Genomic DNA, 19866 nt, shown 5'->3' with positions numbered 1-19866 from the left:
TTTGTGTTGGAGGAGGTGACCAAGGCTGGACTGCTCCCCAGCCCAGGAGGGACCTTGCTTTCCTGGCCTGCTGGGTTGCCATGTTTATTCTGCTGCTTGGTCCTGTGGAGTGGGACCTCTTCTCTTCACCTTTTTTTTTTTTTTTTACTTACTTTTTACTTTCTTTTTATTTATTCTGTACGTCTTTCACGTCATGCATCTTGATCCCATTCATTTCCCTGTCCCTTCGTATCTACCCTCTGCCCCTGCACCCCCCCCAATGAAACAAATTTTAAGAGACAAAAGGAAAACAAAGAGAAAAAATTAAAATCTTATCCTGGAAGCTGCAGTGTAAACCCCTCTGTTCATATATCTTTACTTGCATGTGTTCATTGCAAAGAGTCATTGGTCTGGTTGGGAGAACTGGCTGGCAGACCAACCCTCCAGCTAGCTGCCCAGGCCCAGAACCAAGGTTATGACTTACCCCCCCCCCCCCCGCACCCCCCCAATATCAATTCTATCTATGATCTGCTAGAGTATGTGAAGGGATGTGACCCACAGACCCAAAGCTGCAGGACCTCCACAACACAGGGCAACAACAGGTCTGCGCTTGTTTGTATGTGGTCCGGAGTGAGCGTCCTGATGGTAAGTGTCTGCACTCTGCTTACAATGATAGGTGTGTGAAGCTGCTGAGTCTCCCTACCAGCCTCCGGCCGCAGAAGGTGAAAAGCCTGCTGGGGCAGACCATGTCCACCAAGAGCCCCTTCATCTATTCACCAATCATCCCTCACAGCCGTGGAGAGGAGCGCAGCAAGAAAATAGGTAGGCCACTGTCCGTGTCCTGCCTAACCTCCTGGGGTTCAGAACTGAGTTTCTGGTCAGTTCTGTGTGTGCATACGCTTGTATGTGCTTTGCACACACACTCTTCTGGAAACTCATCTCATGTGTTGCCTTAGACTGGAAGTTGCTCATTGATCTGATTGTTAGAAACTTATTTCCTGAAAGATGATTCATGAATGGTCTAGAAGCCATAAAGACCTGGCTTATCACTTGGCGCAGATAGGGAGCATGTGTGTGTGTCTACTGATTACCATCCTTCTTACAGAGGTACTATGGTCCAGGCACAGGGGCTCCACACTGGTTCTTGTCACTCCTTAGAAAGGCCCTTCCTCCCAAAGTCATAGTCATTCCAGTGGTGACTAAAGTTGGACCTGGAGACTCCAGGTCTAAACCATCATATTAGTACATTAAACACTGTTCTGCCGTAGGCTTTGTGTTGGATGGATTTGCTTAAGCCTAGGAAGTTATCCATCATGAACTCCGTAGGGAAGCTCAGTGAGGCTGTGATGTTTGATGGGTGGAGTGTGGGAAATGCATTCACCATGTAGCCTAGGCTTACCTCAAACTCATTATGTAGCCTAGGCTGGCCTTGCACTCCAGATCTCTTGCCTCAGCCTTTGAAGTGCCAGTATTACAGGCATGCCTCAGCGCTCCTGGCTAGTTAAATGCTTTTTTGATTTGGGATATTTTCAACTCTGGGATATACATTGAGGACTGTCTATATGAGAATAGGTTCCTACTACAAGCACATTTTCCTGTCTAGTTCATGCAGGTCGAGCACAAACACATAAAAGTGAAGATCAGGGTAAAATGCAAGTAAGTTCTTTGAAGTTTTGGGGCTATTAAGACTGTCCCTGATATTACTCACTAATCCCAGAGCAGAGCCCGTGGGCTTTGGGAAAGCCTGGGCAGGCCTAGAGTGACTTTGCCTTGAGAGAGCAGGGTGTCCTGCCCTGGTTTGGCTTTGCATGTTCTAAAACTGTTCCCTGTGAAAATGAGAGAGGAGGAGGAGCTGGTGTGTAGCTCATTGGCACAGTGCCTGCCTAGCATGCATGAAGCCTAGGTGGGATCCCCAGCATTGAATGTACTGGGCATGGTCATGCACATCAGTAACCCCAGCTCATGGGAGGAGGATCAGAAGTTTGAAGCCATCCTGGGCTACATAGTGAGTTTAAGGATAGCCTGGGCTGCATGAGAGCTTGTCTCAAAGAGAGAGAGAGAGCAATTAAGAAGGAAGTAAAGCAGGAGATACCGGCTAATCTCTCGAGAAAAGGCAATTTAGTGATACTGAGTGCTGGCAAATTCTCGAGAATGTGTTTGAGTCTTTGAAATTCCATCTCGGTCTTTGGTTTTGAAAGTCAGCCTCCAGCCAGGCATGGTGGCTCACGCCTTTAGTCCTAGCACTTGGGAGACAGAGGCAGGTAGATCTCTGAGTTCAAGGCCAGACTGGTCTATAGAGCAAGATTTAGGACAACCAGGGCTACGTAGAAAACCCTGTCCCCCCCAAATCAAACCAAACCAAACCAACCAAACAAACAAAAAGAAGTCATCCCCAGACATAGGTCCTTTACCACAGTACCTCTGTTCTGGAGAGCATATGGCAGTGAGAGAAATGTCTAATCAGGTACATTCAATAACAACAAGGAAGGGCAGATGGCATTTCCCACTCAGCATGCATTATGGGCAGGAGGAGAGAAAGAGTTGTTCCTTTGCATTGTGTGGGACCCTGGTACGACCTCTGACGGGAGTGCCTCCCTTCATCTTATTGGAGACAGAGGATGGGGTCCTCCTGCATTGGCTCATTGATTTTGCCATCACCCCAGGTACCTAGACTACTTAAAAACAAGACCCTGTCTCAAAACAAACAAAAAACCTAGGAGACCCTTCATCCTATCATGCTCCAACTTGATACCTGGACCATGGTTTCTCTCAGTCCAGTGACTCACAGACACAAAGAATGACAGGGAGTGGGAAAAAGTTCTCAGGACACCTCCCCAAACCCCAAGGGCATCTCTCTTACCGCATTCCTGATACTATGGTAATTCTCCTGTTACACGTGGAGATTCAGTTAGAAACTGTAGCTTGAGTTTTCCTGCCTGGCCCACAGTCAGGACAAATCTCTCTCACCTGCCAGTCCCACAGCCTCTCAGACCCAACCAAGTAAACACAGAGACTTATATTGGTTACAAACTGTATGGCCGTGGCAGGCTTCTTACTAACTGTTCTTACAGCTTAAATTAATCCATTTCCATTAATCTATACCTTGTCACATGGCTCATTGCTTACCGGCATCTTCACATGCTGTTTCTCATCATGGCGGCTGGCAGTGTCTCTCTCTCTCAGCCTTCCACTTCCCAGCTCTATTCTCCTCCTTGTCCCGCCTATACTTCCTGCCTGGCCACGGGCCAATCAGTGATTTATTTATTGACCAATCAGCAACACATTTGACATACAGACCATCCCACAGCAAGAAACATTTGAAATTTAAGCCAAAGACACATAGTCTTCAGCAGGAACTCACTAATCAGGATAGTTCCCGAAAGACATTAAAAGCCATAGAAAATAAATTACATTTTCCCACCCCCAAATATGCATTTGGAGCTGAAATGAGGCTTGTTCGTCAGAGTGTCTCCCGGGCATTCATGAAGAAGGGTTCACTCCCCTGTGCCTGTAAGCGGAGAAGCTGGTACCCGTGGTCCCAGAGCCCTGCAGCTGTGCAGGCTTCTGGAGTTGGTCAGCCTGTCTAGTCTCCTGACACTCCAACACAACATTGTCATCCCCAAAGTTCCCATTTGAGAACCTCCCGGTTGAGTTCCCCACTCAAGACAAAACCAAAACCAAAAGCCAATTTCCTCATATTTTAAGTCAGTTTATGACGTCGGGTTGGGCCACATCTGATTTGGACAAGCCTGCCGGCTAGACAATGTTTGCCTTGGTGTCTTCGGCAAACGCAGACTATTTTCATAAAAAGTAGCTTCAACACCTTCTTATCAGTGAAGCAGGGGCAGTGCAGCTGGATGCTTAATGCTCTGTGGCTGTCCCCAGCTTCTTACTCCTCTCCCGGTAAATGGTCCCACGTTTTCATCTGACCCAGCACTCCCACCCCCAGAGAGGAGAAATCCACCCTGGCTTCCTTAACTCCCCTCTGACATTTTTATCTAAACAAATGGGGTGATACTTTTCCTAGCGGGTTCTTCAGGGGAAATAAAAGCTTACCAGTGTTCCAGGTGATGCCCACAAAGTGCAGCCTAAGCTGCTAGAATGGCCAAGCGAAGAGGCAGGATGGCCGCTGCTGGGCTGGGCAGGGTAGGGTGTAGAGTCTCCTGGTTTGTTTGTTTTGAGATGGGGTCTTCTGGCTTCCACTCTTGATGTTCCTGTTCCAGAACCCTCGAGTGCTGGTATTTTAGATGAGAGCCACCACATCACTCCATGTCATTTGCAACAGGACTTCATGGCCTTGTGAGGCTTTGTGCTAACATCAGCAGCTGCCCCAGGGACAAAGTAATGGCCTGAATGGGCCAGGGCTGTCAGGGGCCATCTTTGCTGTGACTGTAGCCTGGCCCTGCAGCTCTTACTTCCTACCATGTGACCTCAGGTCCTGATAGTGCCACCCTGGGCTCCGGTCATGCCCTCTGTGGAATGGAACCTTTAGAAATTGACTCAGGGTTGTTCTGGATCAAGTAAGAGAATGTATCTCAGTGATAGCCATTCAGAGACCTTTGGAGGCAGTTGTGTGTTGTGTGGTGCTATGGGATGCAGGCCTAAGTTATGACCACTCAGAGACATCCCCCCACTCCCCGGCTGGCTGTGTACATGGTGTTGGGTGTGGCAGGTAAGTACTGTTCATTTAGAGAGCACCTTTGGGGCAGTTATGTATAGCAGATTGTTGCCATAAATCAGGAGTATGTCTGACCAGGTTTTAGGGGACACAGAGAAGTCATGCTCTGGGCCTCTTGCAAGTGGCCCCTATACCTGCTTAGGGCAGCACCAGTCATCATCACAGCAGTCTATCACATGAACTGCTCACGCCAGGGCAAGTGTTTGGCCCATGGCTCTGCTGGACACATGAACCAACTAACATAGCAGTGGTACCAACTCACCCTGGAGATCTTCTGTGTGTGTTTTGTAGATTTCCAGTGGGTTCAAGGAGATGTGTGTGAAGTTCAGCTGATGGTGTACAACCCAATGCCGTTTGAGCTCCGAGTGGAAAACATGGTATGTGCCACCAGTCATTTGGCTGAAAACCTACTGTGTTGAAAAATATCTTTTTGCTTAACGTTGGACATAGACATCCTCTGATGTATGTCTGATTTTACATCTGTTTACTAAGGTCTCTGAGTTTCCTGTGTGTGTGTGTAGGCCATGCTTCGTCATTCCTGTGTCTTGGCTTGGCGCTCACTAGCATGTGACAGTACAAGCAAGCCTTTGATATATGCACACACTGATCATAGTTGATTAAATATAGATTTGAAATAGTTATCTGGAGGTCAGGGTTCAAGGTTTAGTACAGGCCATGGGGTAAGAAAGAAATGTTTACACTGCATGGCTGTGAGCCTGCTGTTCGGATTCAGAGCCCTGCAGAAGATGTCACTCCCTTTGTGGTCATGCCCCTCAGAACAGCTTACCCACTTCTGTGGTCAGGGAAAGGGGACTTATATAGCGTCTTCATGTGGGACTCAAGCAAGGCCCCTGTGCACACTACTCCATGGATTTATTCCTTGAGGGCTTTCCCCCTCGTGTGTACCTGCCAATATGCATGTTTTCAGGTACGTGTGTGTGCAGGTGTGTGTGTGCACATGTGTGTGGAGGCTTGAGCTGATGTTGGGACTCTCCCCTGATTGTTCGTCCATCTTAATTTTTCGAGCCAGGATCTCCCCAAAATTCTTAGAGCTTGCCAATGTGACTAGTCTTACTAGCCAGCTTGCTCCACTTCTCCTCCGTGTGAGACTTAAAGATCAGCCTTCACACCCATGTGGGTTCTGGGGATCCAAACTCTGGTCCTTTTTCTTGCTTGGTGAACTCATTAACTGCTGAGCCATCTGCCCTGCCCTCTTTGAGAATTCATTGCTAATGTCAGAGGGCAGCTGCTACTCCATACATTTTTGTCTTTCTTTTGGCTTTTGAGACAAAGTCTCACCATGTAACAGGCTGGCCTTGAACTCACAGCACTCCACCTACCTCTGTCTCCTGAGTGCTGGGATCAAAGGCATGTGTACCATACCCATGTTTATTTAAAAAACAAATCTTTAAAAGTAGCTTTCACTTTTATCTGATTTAAAAATAATATGTGCTTATTATAAAAATGCTAGGAAGGCTGAAAGATTATAATTAACTATAAAGTTCCATTTGGAGATAGCCCACAACTTGTGGTCAGAAACTTAAAAACTTAATTATGAAACATTTAGGCATAAACTCACATATGCCCGCCACCTACCCTGATGACATGTTAGCAACTGCCATTTGGCTTTAGTTGGCTTCAACAGAGGTGAGTGTCAATGTTCTTTGCTTAGGGACGACAGCCATGTAACTGGCTTTTCTTCTTCTTCTATTCTTGTCCATGACATCTATCCACACCACATATAAATCACAGGAGCAGCCACTGCCAGCAGAGTGCCTTTGCTTCTGGTGTTCTCTGTAGACAGAGTTGGGAAAGGGCATGCAAGTGTGCACACACGTCCCCTAGGGTCCCTCCCTGCCTTCCTCTTTGATACCGCCATTCTCCCCTCCACTGTGAATGTACAATGGGCTCACAGGTCAGCACACTCCCTCCTGAGCAATGCATTCAAGGTAAGTTCCTACTGTTTGGACCATTGCTCTGAGGAAAACCATCCCATCTGGGAGAACCATGGAATTCTTCCCCTGTGGAGGTCCTCTTTGCTCTGGTTGTATTCTGTAGCTGCCGTGAAGTCTTTCACATGTGTGTGATGAATTTACGCCAAGATGTTTATGATCTTTGTTAATGGTATTCCTCCTTTTTACTTTTCAGGTGTTTTTTTGGCTAGATTGTAATAATGACTGTGCTGTTACAGCTTTCTTCAGCCTTTGCCTCTTTGCTGACCATACTCGCTCATTCAGGGTTCAGTGAGGATCCCAAGGGGTGGCCTTGGTCATGACTTTGCTTTTGTGAATCGATGACTAGAACCTCCCGAGAACTGATGTCTCTACACTATGGCCCATCAAGGAGCAGCTTCTTGAGGCTGGGGACTCACGTAGTTCATTGGCAAGCTCAGTTCCTGCTCTACAATGAGATGAACAAACATCTCTACACTGAGATGCCCTGGAGTGAAATCACCCTCTGAGATATTTCCACACTGTATGTTTTTCTTTTGTGTTTAGAGAACTATTTATTTTTTTTCTTTGGGTCCACATTCTCATTTGGCAAAACAGCAAAGCAAGGAATCATACGATGAATCACAGGACTTCACCCCAGCTGGAGTTTTTGCTGGCCACTCCACTCTGGAGTTTTTGCTGGCCACTCCACTCTGGAGTTTTTGCTGGCCACTCCACTCTGGAATTTTTGCTGGCCACTCTCCTCTCGGGGTCCAGCTCACACCAGCCTCCCTTGAAGTGCTCTGTGGGTTTTCAAAAGCTGCTGGCCTTTTCATCCCCACAGTTCCTGCAGTGAATGTCACAGAGCTCATTAGGAAGTGGCTGTCCAGCATGGGTCTGAGCCAGGCCTCCTCACAGTGCTCCTTCACGTCCCACAGGGGCTCCTCACCAGCGGAGTGGAGTTCGAGTCTCTTCCCGCGGCACTCTCGCTTCCTGCGGAATCCGGTTTGTACCCAGTGACACTGGTTGGGGTCCCACAGACTACAGGGACGATCACTGTGAATGGTAAGGAGAGTTCCTTGGTGGTTTCTACACCACGGCACCTGGAGCTGGTTGCCTGACCCGTGATCCTAACCAGCTTAACAATAAGGAGAATATAGCGTTTATTTCCAAAGTGACATGGTGAAAAAAAAAAAAATCCTGGTTTTGATATGTGGCTTGCTGGGGCTGGCTGGGTACCTGCTGTGCTCCTGTGGGGGCAGGGCCCGTCCTGTGCTTCCCTCTCGCTTTTCGCCTTCATGTCATTCTCTGGGACAGCACGGACTCAGCTTCTCTCTCTGCCATCAAACCCCCTCCGGTGCCGCTGTACCCCCTTTCAGAGCATTGTGTGTCCGTGTAGACTCCACCTCCACCTCTGTAGTGTTTCCATCCAGCTCTTAACACTTACCAACACGCCTGCCACCAGGGTCCGGAGCAGTGCTCTTCTGGCGGAAGCGGGGCCTGCTGTTTAGTCTTTTACTAACTGACTCCCTTATACAGAGGTCAGCCTTGGTATGGTGCCTCCTCTCGGTCTTGTTCAGTCTCTTGGTTTCTGCAGGCTGTATTCCTGAAGCCCTGCCCTGCGGAGTTTCTCTGTCCCCTGGCTTCCTTCCTCCATTATCTTACCCCCTTTCCCTGCCCTGTCCTTTCCCTGGCTCTCCCTTCTTCCTAGTTTCTTTAAAAAATTATTATGTGTATTTGCATGATGTGTACATGTGTATGGTGGCGGCATATATGCCATGGTTCTCTCCTAATGCCTTTATGTGTGCTCTGGATTGAACTCAGGCCATATGGCAATCACCTTTACTTGTCAGACCATTTCCCTGGACCCTTCCCTGGAGTCTTCACCTCCTCCTTTCTTTTTTTCCCTCTTTCCTCTTCTTGCTTCTTAACCCAACCAAGCCTCGGGGCTGCCTCCTGCCTTCGGTCCTGCATGCATGATTCTGCTCTCCCTTAGGGACAGCCCCCCCTTTCCTGCCACCTCCTCAGATGTCCTGTGAGCTCTTCATATTCACCATGTTGCCCCAGGACCCCCACCTGTCCTCCCTAAAGTGGCTTTTTTCTTATAGGCTCCCGTCCCAATGACACATCTTTGTGGACCACTTGCTCTAAGCAGCTACCAGACCTCGCTGTTAATACTTTATGAGATGCTACTTCTGCCACCTGCTTGGCTGTTTTCTGTCTGTCAGATTGTGACTGTCTTGTAGGGTTTATCATAGAATATGAGGACCGGTCTTTTCTGTCTTTCAGCCTCCTTGCTGATGGGCCCAGCTTTCATACCAAAGCCCTTATCAGCTCCCATCAGTTGGTCAGAGGCCTTACCCTTTGTCCTGTCCTGTTTCAAGGCACATTCCTGAGCCCTGGGCCATCCCAACCCAGTATCCTTGGCCTCCTCTCTTAGAAGCCGTTTAAATTTGTCACACAGCAAATACTATTTACAGAATCATCATCTATTGAAATTTCAAAAGCCATTTTAAAGCTTTGATTAAGCAATTTCAAGTGCTTATCTTGCTCACCAGCCTTTTCTTTCTGCACCGGCCACGTGCTGATCTTAAACTGTGGTCCCCGCACATGCGCGGTCGAGTGGCCGCGTCACCAAGCAGCTGTAATGACAAGTAGTTGGCTTGTGAACCTTCACCTCTCAACAGAAGGGTTCTAAAGTATTTTTCAAATGCTCATTAAGTCACATTATGCCTCAGAAAGGAATATTAACTATCTCTATCATGATAGAGATGCTAAATCTGAAAGATATATTAGCAAACAGCTGAGCTGGTGACTGCTAAGCTGAGGATTGGGAGAGTACAGGGAGGGCTCTTTATAAGGGCCCTTTGTCTGGACCTGCCCGCTGTGGGAAATAGGGCACAGATGGTGTTGTCAGCGTCATTCTGTCCAAGAACAGCCGATGTCTTTGGGGTACAGGGAGTGGTATGGGGGCGGGGGCGGGGGAGCATAGGTGATTGGCGGGGCTGGTGCTCTTGTGGCCTTTGTGACCTTATTAGGGGCCTACGTGGCCAAGCCTTGCCAGGAGCTGTGAAGCCGCGCCTCCCTGTGTTGCAGGTTACCACACCACGGTCTTTGGGGTCTTCAGTGACTGTCTGCTGGACAACCTCCCAGGAGTGAGAACCAGTGGCTCCACCGTGGAAGTCATTCCTGCCTTGCCAAGACTGCAGATCAGCACATCGCTGCCCAGGTAGTGGGGCTGAGGGCGCGGGGGTCTGTGACTGGAAGGAGCGGATCTTAGAACGCTTTCTGCCTATACGTTTCTTAGAAATGGCGCGAAGGGTTCGGGTTCATCTGGCTTGGATAAGGCAGAAAGCATGGCGGAAGGATCTTTAAGGGACCAGAGAGGTAATACGTTCTCTGAAAATACGTAAGAATGCAGTTGACCGCTTTCTCATCAGAGCTCAGGGACAGCTCGCTGTTAGAATTCGAGTCACCCACAAACAGTTAGGGTTTTAAGAAAAAACTCCTGGTGCCTAGAGAGGTGGCTCCGTGGGTAAAGTGCTTGCTGCATAAACACGAGGAGGACCCGCGTTTGGACCCCCAGCACCACTGTCAAAGGCCAGGCCTGGTGGCACCAGACAGAGATAGGAGGACTCTGGGTGTTCACTGGCTAGCCAGCCTAGCTGAAAGGGCAGGCTGCACATTCACCAAGAGCCCTGTCTTTAAAAACCAAAAGCAAACAAAAACCAATAAAGTGGACAGAGATGGAGGAAGACATCTGATATTGACCTGTGGCCTCCATATACCTACACACAGGCACGCACACGCACACTCGCACACACACACACGTACACACACACACACACACACACACACACACACACGCACACACGCACACACACGCACACACACACACATACCCACACAGTGGTAGGGGCGGGGGATTCTTATGATTGTAAAAAATGGTCTTCTGAAAAAAAAAAAATAAGCTTTTTACTTTTATTTGTTTTTAGCATTCTAGGGAAGCATAAAAAAGAGTAAGCCTAGGAGGCCAGAGTAGCTGTTCAGGGCTTTGTGGTCTTGCTTGCAGTTCTTAGCCCAGTCTCTTTAAAAAAATACATTCTTGAGTTTTTTGAGGTGGCTCCTGCTTATAGTACAAAATGCTCCCCATCCATGGATAGTTAGAACACACTATATTATATATAGTGGTATTTTCTGTTTTGTAACCACATACATAACAAAAGCTTTCTTTAGGCATTACACATTCTTTAAACAATGTAATTTAAAATTTTAAGTGAAAATAGTATATCATTTCTCCCCTTCCAATCCCTCCTCTGTGTCTCATTCCCGGACTACAAATTCAGGGCTTCTTTTTCTTTAATTTATACATATACATACATACACACACACACACACACACACACACACACACACACACACACACACAAACACACACACAATATATGAATTGATATTCATATATATGAATAAGTATATAAATACAATCTGCTGAGCCCATTTAGAGTTGTTTATAAGTATCTGTTTTTAGCGTTGGTCTTTAGTGTTGGGGGCTCATCCCCGGGGAAGACTAATTCTCTCTCTCTCAACAGTCTTTAATTGTTTATCTTATTCTTATCTAGTGGTGGGGCCCAGTGAGATTTCCCCTACCCCACTTGGGTAGGTCAACTGATGTCATTGTTGAGGTTTCAGGAGCGTCAGCTTCCCTGTCCTACCTGGTAGATTACAACCTCACAGCAGACGTCTTGGTCCTGTAGCTCTTGCAGTTTTTTCCACGCCTTCTTCCGAGATCTTTTTGAGCCCTTGGTGTAGGGGTTGTGCTGTAGATGTAACCAGTGGGGCTAGCCACCCACATTCAGTTGTTCTCTGCGTTTTTACTCGTCATAGCTTTCCGTAATGATCTCATCGGCTGCAAAAAGAAGCTCCTTTGCCCAGGGCCGAGAGTGACACTTATCGGGCCGGGCCAGAGCACAGGCTCAAAAAAATGTAACTTTCAGTGATTTAATAATATATGTCTCACCCCTCTCAGAATTGCACAGTCACTTGTTTGTGGCTCCTGTGAGTAATAACAATAATAGCCAATAGGAAATAATAATAATAGTAAAATGTGTCTTAGGCCTTTCCCAACTGTTTGGTGGACTCTGTTCACTTGTCTAGTGTTCTAGGTGGCAAGGCTATGACAGTGAATGTGGCCCTGTGCTTGTCAAATGGGAGAGAATGACAGGCAGCCTTCCAGCCCGACCGTCCGAAGCTACAAGACGGGCAGGGAGGAGGCAGCAGCTGTGGGCTGTGGGGCAGGTGGGCAGCTGGCTCTGGAGGGAGGGCAGGTGGGAGAGAGGGTCCTGTGATGGGGGACATAAAGCAAGACAGAAAAAGCTAACTCCAAAGGGACCACAGATCTGACTGTAAGAGCCGGAAGTCCCACATTTTTAGAAGACAGACTCTTGACCTTGGGGTAGGATCCAGAAGATGAAACCTTGATCATTGGGACCTCATCACAGTGAAAAGACAGTTGTTCTTCCAAAGATGCCATTAGGAAAATTAAAAGACAAATCACAGGTTGGAAGAAAGTATTTGCCCAGCACATATCTGATAGAGTTGTATCCGTATAAAGAACTTTTAAAACTCAGTATAAAGAAGACAAACGACCTAATTCAAAAATTGGCCAATGATCTGAATAATTCTTTCAGCACAAAAGATACACAAGCATCAAATAAGCCACCTGGAAGGGCGCTCGGGGTCCGTTAGTCTCTTTGGGGCTGCCACCCTCCTCCTGAGGTGGTGGCTCACACCCACTGGGGTGGCTGTGATCGGAAGACAGGCAGCAGCCAGGCCGGGAAGGGGTTGCAGGATCTAGAGCCCTCGTGCATTGCTGATGGGAACGTAAAGTGGTGTGCCCATTGGGAGGACAGCTGGGCAGTCTTTTAAAAGATCAAACATCACTTTAGTGACCCAGCTCTACCCTCTGTTAGGTAGCTACCCAAGATGAGAGCGACTGTATGCTGTTGCCAAAGCGTGTCCCTGGTAGTTCAATAGCGGCAGGGACCCCCATGTCCATCAGCTGATGAGGAACAGAAGGAGACACACGTGGACACTGGAGCACCGCTCTCTCAGCAGTAAAAATGAGTCAGCTCCTGATACCCGCTTTGCCATAGATGGACCTCAGAAACACCATGCTGAGGGAGAGAAGCCATCGTGTGTGACTCCTCTTCTGTGAACTGTTGGGAAGAGGCACGTAGGCCTGTGGAGAGAGGCTGCCAGTGGCAGCGGGGGTGGGCGTGGAGTTTGGTCTTATGTAATTACACCAAGGCTTCTCTTTCGGATGCTGGCGATGTTTAAGATGGGGTCTCCGTGGAGGTGGTGCAACTCTGTAAGTTTCCTAAACTGCTCAGAGATAAAAAGCAGGTGAACAGCAGTGTATAGCTAGTTACACTTGGTTCAGTGGGGCAGGTAGATCGTTTTTTGGTTTGGTGGTGGTGTAGGATGAGCACCTCACCTCAGCTGAGCACATGCAGCCCCTGGAAAGGTGTTCTGTCTTCTTTCCTGTGGCTGCTTTCAGCCGGCAGCTCAGAGGCCTTGCCTCAGTCCCTGCTGTTCTTAGTAGTTCCCAGGAACCCAGAGGCAACCCAGTTAGAAGTGACACAGTCCTCGGCTTGTCCCCTGACCACTTTATAGCCACAGAGAGGAGTAGGAAAGTGGACCTGCCCCACCTTGGCGGCCCTCAGTGTCCAGTTCAGGAGAAGAACGGGGGTATGGGGGGGGGGGCCCGCGGGGCGGTCCTAAAGGAAACCAATCAAAGGGTTGTTACCAGGGAGGAGGAGCTTGCTGGGGAAAGACCCAGTGTCACCTGCCCACCAGTCTGGACATCTCAAAGCTCACGTCTGCAGTCACACAAGGAAGGAAGGACTTGATACTCCAGCTGTCCCTCCAGCCATTTCAAGAGCAACCTCAGTTTTCTTTAATTTTATAATAGCTTCGTGAGATGGCATCTGCCTCACCTTTTTGTTTTAGCATCCCACGGTGCTTTATTTAATAAAGCACATAGATACTCTCTGGTGTCTCTGTGCTCCCAGTGGGAAGACCTGGACAGCCTGTTCAGAGGGGAACCAGGAGCACAGGGCAGAGGAGGGAATCCTTCTATAGACTGTTTTTATTATTATTATTATTATTATTTAGAGAGAGGGCAGGGGCTGGGGGAGAGATTCTCATGGGAATGATTCGCAGTTAACATGTCTATTTTTAAAAAATGTGTATATCTGTAATTTTTTTCTGAGGTGATTCACTGCATTAGAAAGCGATTATTCAAGTGGGGCTTGACTGTAATATGTTGTAAACATAGGAGAGGCTGAGCCATGGAATTTGCTCATAGTTGTTGGCTACTACCGTGTGCTCTCCACCTGTGTGATATTGAATGGTCAGCGGTAAAAGATGCCCTTGACCTTGACTTCACCCCTTGTGAGCACAGAGTGGAGGCCGTGTCGGACCACCCGGAGCCTGCACCTCGACTTGCCAGCTACTTCCACCACTCCATAACGACCCCCCCCCCCCCCCACCCCGGAAGTTGTATGTGTTTGTGACAACTGAGCACCAGGCCCTGTGGGCACAGCCAGGGCGTCTAGCCTGCTTCTCGAGTGTGTTCCTGTGTGACTGGTCTCAGCGTGTAGCCCGTGTTTTCCCTTCTTTCTCTCTTACTTTTCTCCCTGTCTTTTGCCGTGGTTTCAGGTCTGCACATTCCTTGCAGCCTTCTTCCGGCGACGAAATATCGACCAACGTGTCGGTCCAGCTTTACAACGGAGAAACTCAGCCGCTGGTCATCACCTTGGAGAACATTGGCCTGGAGCCTCTGGAGCAGCTGGAAGTCACCTCCAAGCTTCTCACCACCAAGGGTAGGTGGCATGGGGACCGTCCGTGTGCTCAGTAGCGACAGAGGACATGTTGTAGAGAGCTGATACTGGCTTACCCAAAGTGCAGCCGAGTCACCAGGAGGTCTAGGGCTGCGGGCTCTCTTCACAGTGTCCCTCAGCACCAAGTTCTTTACCTGGTGCCCGGAATTTAAGTAAGTTGGTTATGGGCTTTGGTGGATGCTTGAAGGAATTCGTTAATGTTGCTGAGTGACAGAAAACTGTAGTCTATATGACAAGACTTTTAAAAATATCATTTTTATTAACTTTATTTTGTGCAGTGTATTTCTATTATATTCACCCCCAGCTCTTCCTAGATCCACCCCCACCTTTGTACCAATCTAATTTTGTCTCTCTCTCTCTTTTTTTTTTTTTTTTTTTTTTTTTTGTAAAAAGCTCATTAAGTCCAATCTATGCTGTCATATACTCTTGGATGTGTGGCCATCGTCTGTAACATGGTCAGTCTACAAAGAGCAACAGATACTCTTAAAAAACATGGGTTCCCTTCTTCTAGCAGCTATCAATTGCCAATAGCTCCCCAGCTAGGGGCGGGACTTCCTGTCCACCTCCCCTCTCCATGTTGGGGTTTCGTTTGGCTTGGCCTTTCACAGGTCTCGTGCATGCTGTTACAATCACTGTGAGTTCAGATGTGCTGCTAGCCTGCTATATCCAGAGAACAGTTTTCTTATAGTCCTCCGCCACCTCTGCTTCTTAGAACCTATCCACCTTCCCTTCCCTGATGATGGTCTCTGAGCTTTTGGAGAAGGGGGTATGAGGTAGATGTAGATGTAGGGCTCAGTACCCCTAAATCTCTTATTCTATGACCTTGTCCAGTTGTGGGTCTCTGTGTTGATCACCATCTGCTATAAGAAACAGCTTCTCTGTTGAGGATTGAGAGAGTTAATCTCTAAGTGTAACAGTTAGTCTTAGGAGTCAGTTTAAGACTGTCCATTTAGCAGGATAACAGTGTTAGGTTCTCCTCCAGGGCCTGTGCCCTCTCTAGCCACAGGTTCTTGGCCCTGACAGTGATGCCAAGACAGGGGTTTCATCTTGTGGAATGGGTCTTAAATCCAATCATAAAGTGTTTGGTTGCTTCCATGACATTTATACCACTTTTGCATCGCTGACCATGTCCTGTTAGACCCATTATTATTGTAGCCTAGAAGGTTTCTACCTGGGGAAGATTGGTGATCACTTTTTTCCTCTGATGATGTGTACAACACCCTCCAGCATGAAAGCTAGCCAGCAGGGATGAAGCTAGATTTCTCGATGTTCTATGACCTAGGTATGTCATGCCTTCAGGAATAGTCTTCTGTGGTGAAACTTGTCCCCATCTCCTGTAACCTATCTTGCCTTCCTAATTTAGAAACTGGAAAATATTTTTTTCCTTTCCTAAAAATAAATCCAAGTGATACTCATATGATTGTTGTTCAGTCTGATCCCACGTTCTTTCTGAAGCACAGCCCTTGTGTGTCTCTCCCTTAAAAGAAAATGTTGGCTGTCGTGAAGAACACAATTCCAGGCTGAGGCATGGTGGTGCGTGTCTTTAATCCCAGTACTTGGGAAGCAGAGGCAGGTGGATCTCTGAGTTTGAGGCCAGCCTGATTTACAGAGTGAGTTCCTCAACAGCCAGAGCTACATAGTGAGACCCTGTCTCAAAAACAATCAAAAAACAAACCACAAACAAACCACCCCACAATTGCATGTCACGGACATCACACTTAACCCTTGAAGCTGTTGGATCCATCATTTCCCCTTAGACTCAGCCAGCTGTCCTGTCTATTTCCTGTTTACCTCCTCTGCTCAATCAGTTTACTTTTGGGCTCCCAGCCCAGTCAGCACGCCTCTGAAAACCTTCCAGATCCCTGGGTGTTGGGTCTTTTCCTGTCGTCCCAAGAGTACTCTCTGCTGACTCTCTTGTCTCCAGTGGGCAATGAGTGTCTCAAAAACCGTGACTAGCTTCTTTATTTTTAGGGCCTGGCACATAGTAGGTATGCAAGACTGAAGGGCTGCAGTGGAATGCCATTTTCATATTTAAACAAAAAGGTAGTGACAGCGTCTTGTCTGCCTGTTGAGAGGATACGATAAATGTGGGGGGCCGCTCTGAAGCCCTGTGCTTCATGTGCTCCCTTGGGCTGTGCACCCGGCAGTGCTCTGGACAAGCCATGGCCTCTGCTCTCTCAGGCCCTTCTTCCGTGCTCTGGGCAAGCCATGGCCTCTGCTCTCTCAGGCCCTTCTTCCGTGCTCTGGACAAGCCATGACCTCTGCTCTCTCAGGCCCTTCTTCCGTGCTCTGGACAAGCCATGGCCTCTGCTCTCTCAGGCCCTTCTTCCGACCTGGAGGCCTTTGGTGGCCCGAGGCCTCTCAGCACTGCCTTTGCTCAGGTGTGGTGGCTTCTCTCTGACCCTGCTAGGCCCCGCTAGGCTTCCACGTTCTTAAGCCTTTGAATTCTTCTGACTAGAGTGTTCTGGCAGCCACTCCTTCCCTCCCCACTCTTGTTAGAAAAGTATCCCCAAGTGTGGAAGAAATGAAGGATTTCATCATAGCCAGCCCGTGCATCCCCTTCATCTTTTTCTCCACAGTGGGCACTTTTCTCTGTTGCCTCATTCTGTATCTTTTAAACCTCCTGTCTGTCCATTCGTCTCTCTAATGCTGTTTAAGATTGCAGATGGCAGTTTGTTTTACCTCCAAGTGCTTTGGCACACATCAATGGAAGTCTAGTTTCTTTTTGTTAACTGTGTGTACGTGACACGTTCACCTTCTGAACAACACGCCACGATGTTCAAACCCTTACCAAGGGTACTAGAGTTCCAACTGTACTCTAGTGCGGGACATTTCCACACTCTGAGGAAGCTCCCTCAGGTTCCTTCCCAGTGACCCCTTCTCAGAGGCAACCATACTTGTCACATTGGGTTACCCATCATGCCTTGCACAGGCCTAACCTGTTCTCTTCTGTTTCTCAGGCAGGGAACCTCACTGCTTGTACTTTATAGGTAGGGACTCTGAAAGCAACAGAGGACAGTCACCTATCTGAGGCCACAGACTCAGGGGGGAAGCAGGATGAGAAGCAAGATCCAAATTGTTTTTAATTTTAAAGATTTTTAATTTTTATTTTACACGTATGAGTGTTTTCCTTGAGTGTGTATGTCTGTGTACCGCGTGTTTGCCTGGTACCCATGGAGTCCAAGAAGAGGATGTTGTATCTCCTGGAACTGGAATCAGAGATGCTTGTGAGCATATGTGTGGGTGCTGGAAACTGAACCCAGGTCCCCTGTAAGAGCAGCCAGCACTCTTAACTGCTGTGCCACCTCTCCAGCACCTGACTTTCAATTTCTAAAGCCACGACACAGTGGGTTTCCTTTCGGGATTCCATATATATGCGGATGCTTTTCAAGGCCCTGCTCTCAGCTCTGCTGGCCTCAAGGGAGGAAGACGTGCAGACGTGTAATGCCAGGCATCGTGTAGCCATTTCCGAAGCAGCACAGTTACAACTGAAAGATTAAAGCCATCATTCATTTTTTTATTACTGTCCCAAGCAGCGGTACATTTACATGTAGAATTAAATTAGCGAAAACAGGCCATCTGCTTTCAAAATAGACAGAGGAAATAATCCCTGCGGCGGCTTGGCGGCTTGCATTCTGCAGTGGAGAAAAGCTGTTAGCATCAACAGATGACCCGCCTGATGTGAGGAGATGAGGAACTGGCCTCAGCTGGGAGCACCGATTCCGTGCTGGGGCCCGAGACTGAGCCACGCCTGTTAAAGGAGCCCCCTTTTTCTGCACACGCGTTGTCTCTATGGGAAGTCCAGTGCGCCCTGCTTCTTTAACGTCCCACCGTGGAATTTTGCCGTCTCTGGGTTCCCATGCTGTTTTCTTTGTCCCGAGTTAGCTTTGTTTTCTACCTCAACGGTAGCCACCGCCAGTCCTGTTCCCTGATCTCCCAGCCGGTGAGCGGCGCATCTCACGTTCACAGCCACCTTAGAGGGCTCCAGGGAAGGGTGGTGAGTTGGGCTTTTCTCTGCTGCAGCTTCAGGACAGAAGAGCTGCGGTGCAGTGACAGTAAGTGTGAGCACATGGGGTGGGCTGTCCTGTGAACTGTGAGGCATGCTGACAGGACCCTGGAAGCCCTCAGGAGGCAGGCCCGAGGGAGCTTCCTTCCCTTGCACTCTGGCTTGCGTTAAGTCGCCCTCTGCATACCCTCGGTCTTTGCGGAGCATGCTCGCACACCTGGAGCCTGGTACTTGCAGGAGCCTGCCTGCAGGACCAGAAGGTGACCGGAGCCCTTTGCAGCCACCGCTTTTGCCCGTGTCCCCCTCTCTCCTAGATGAACCCATTACCTGCAGTCATTCGCCTTCTTTCCATACTCTGGGCTCTCCTGACCTGTGAGATGCTCCTGTCACAAGCCCCTTGACAAAGGCCTTTTGCTTCTCGGGTGTGTAGTGAGGACCAGTGATGTAAGGAGACCCTTCCTGGGCCTAGACTATCTTTGGGGCTTTGATGGGTTGAGGGTCCTTGTTCACAGGTTCCCACGATGCAGATGTAGCGTATCCACACTGTTTGAAGACAAGGGTATCTTGCCCCACAGGGTGTACCCTTCTGATCTCAACTTCCTTGTCATAGAATCTCTCTATGTTGTGAAAGGTGTAAACTCCCGTCTTTGCTTAAAGTACCATATAGTTCAGTGGAATGAAGGCAAGCTCAGGAAACACGTATTCATTTTCCCACAGAGGTTGTAAGAAAGCTCAGAGTATACATGTATACACGCATGGGTAGACAGGTTTGTGGCTCCATTGGTTGATCCCCAGCAGCACAAACCACAGAACAAAACCAAGAAAGCAAGTGTGATCACACAGCACATGGATACACATACGTGCCCCTTAGCCGTCCTTTTCCTTGTTTTTTCAGATTCATTGTGTGTGTGTGTGTGTGTGTGTGTGTGTGTGTGTGTGTGTGTGTGTGTGTGTGTGTGTGTATGTGTGTGTATGCACTTACAAGTATGTGGATGCGCCTGTGTGTTGTGCTGGTGCCTGTGGAGGTCAGAAGACGGCATCAGATGCCCAGGAGCGGGACTTATGGACAAGCTGATGTGAGTGCTGGGAATAAAACTCCAGTCCTCTACAAGAGCAACAAGTGCTCTTAACCACTGAACCTATCTACGGCTCCCATTCTTTTTCTTTTCAGTTTGTGTGTATGTTTATTGTATACGTGTGTACGGGTGTGTGTTCACGTGGGCACAGGGGTGCAGGTCAGAGGACAACCTCAAGTGTCACGGTCCTTACCTTGTTTGAGACAGCTTCTCTTTTGCTTGCTGATGTGCCCACTGTGCTAGCTGGCCTGTGAGCGTCCATGGATCCTCCTGTGTCTGCCTCTCACTTCTC

At 48.4% G+C, this 19866-nt stretch overlaps 1 protein-coding gene across 4 annotated transcripts in view; it reads left to right on the top strand.

Moving 5' to 3' along the window:
• Positions 1–19866, top strand: part of Trappc9 (trafficking protein particle complex subunit 9) — a 479962-nt gene that overhangs the window by 100034 nt on the left and 360062 nt on the right. For all 4 annotated transcript variants that reach the window (XM_052747955.1, XM_052747953.1, XM_052747954.1 and 1 more), the window contains 5 exons: positions 656–801; positions 4949–5034; positions 7527–7653; positions 9685–9817; positions 14311–14474. In XM_052747955.1, the coding sequence (XP_052603915.1) occupies positions 656–801; positions 4949–5034; positions 7527–7653; positions 9685–9817; positions 14311–14474 (656 nt within the window). The remainder of the gene's footprint in view (positions 1–655; positions 802–4948; positions 5035–7526; positions 7654–9684; positions 9818–14310; positions 14475–19866) is intronic.

The sequence above is a fragment of the Peromyscus californicus genome, unplaced genomic scaffold (assembly GCF_007827085.1).
Source record: "Peromyscus californicus insignis strain IS unplaced genomic scaffold, ASM782708v3 Scaffold_20__1_contigs__length_68692818, whole genome shotgun sequence".
NCBI classification, from domain to species: Eukaryota; Metazoa; Chordata; class Mammalia; order Rodentia; family Cricetidae; genus Peromyscus; species Peromyscus californicus.
This window is presented reverse-complemented; position numbering and strand designations above follow the sequence as displayed.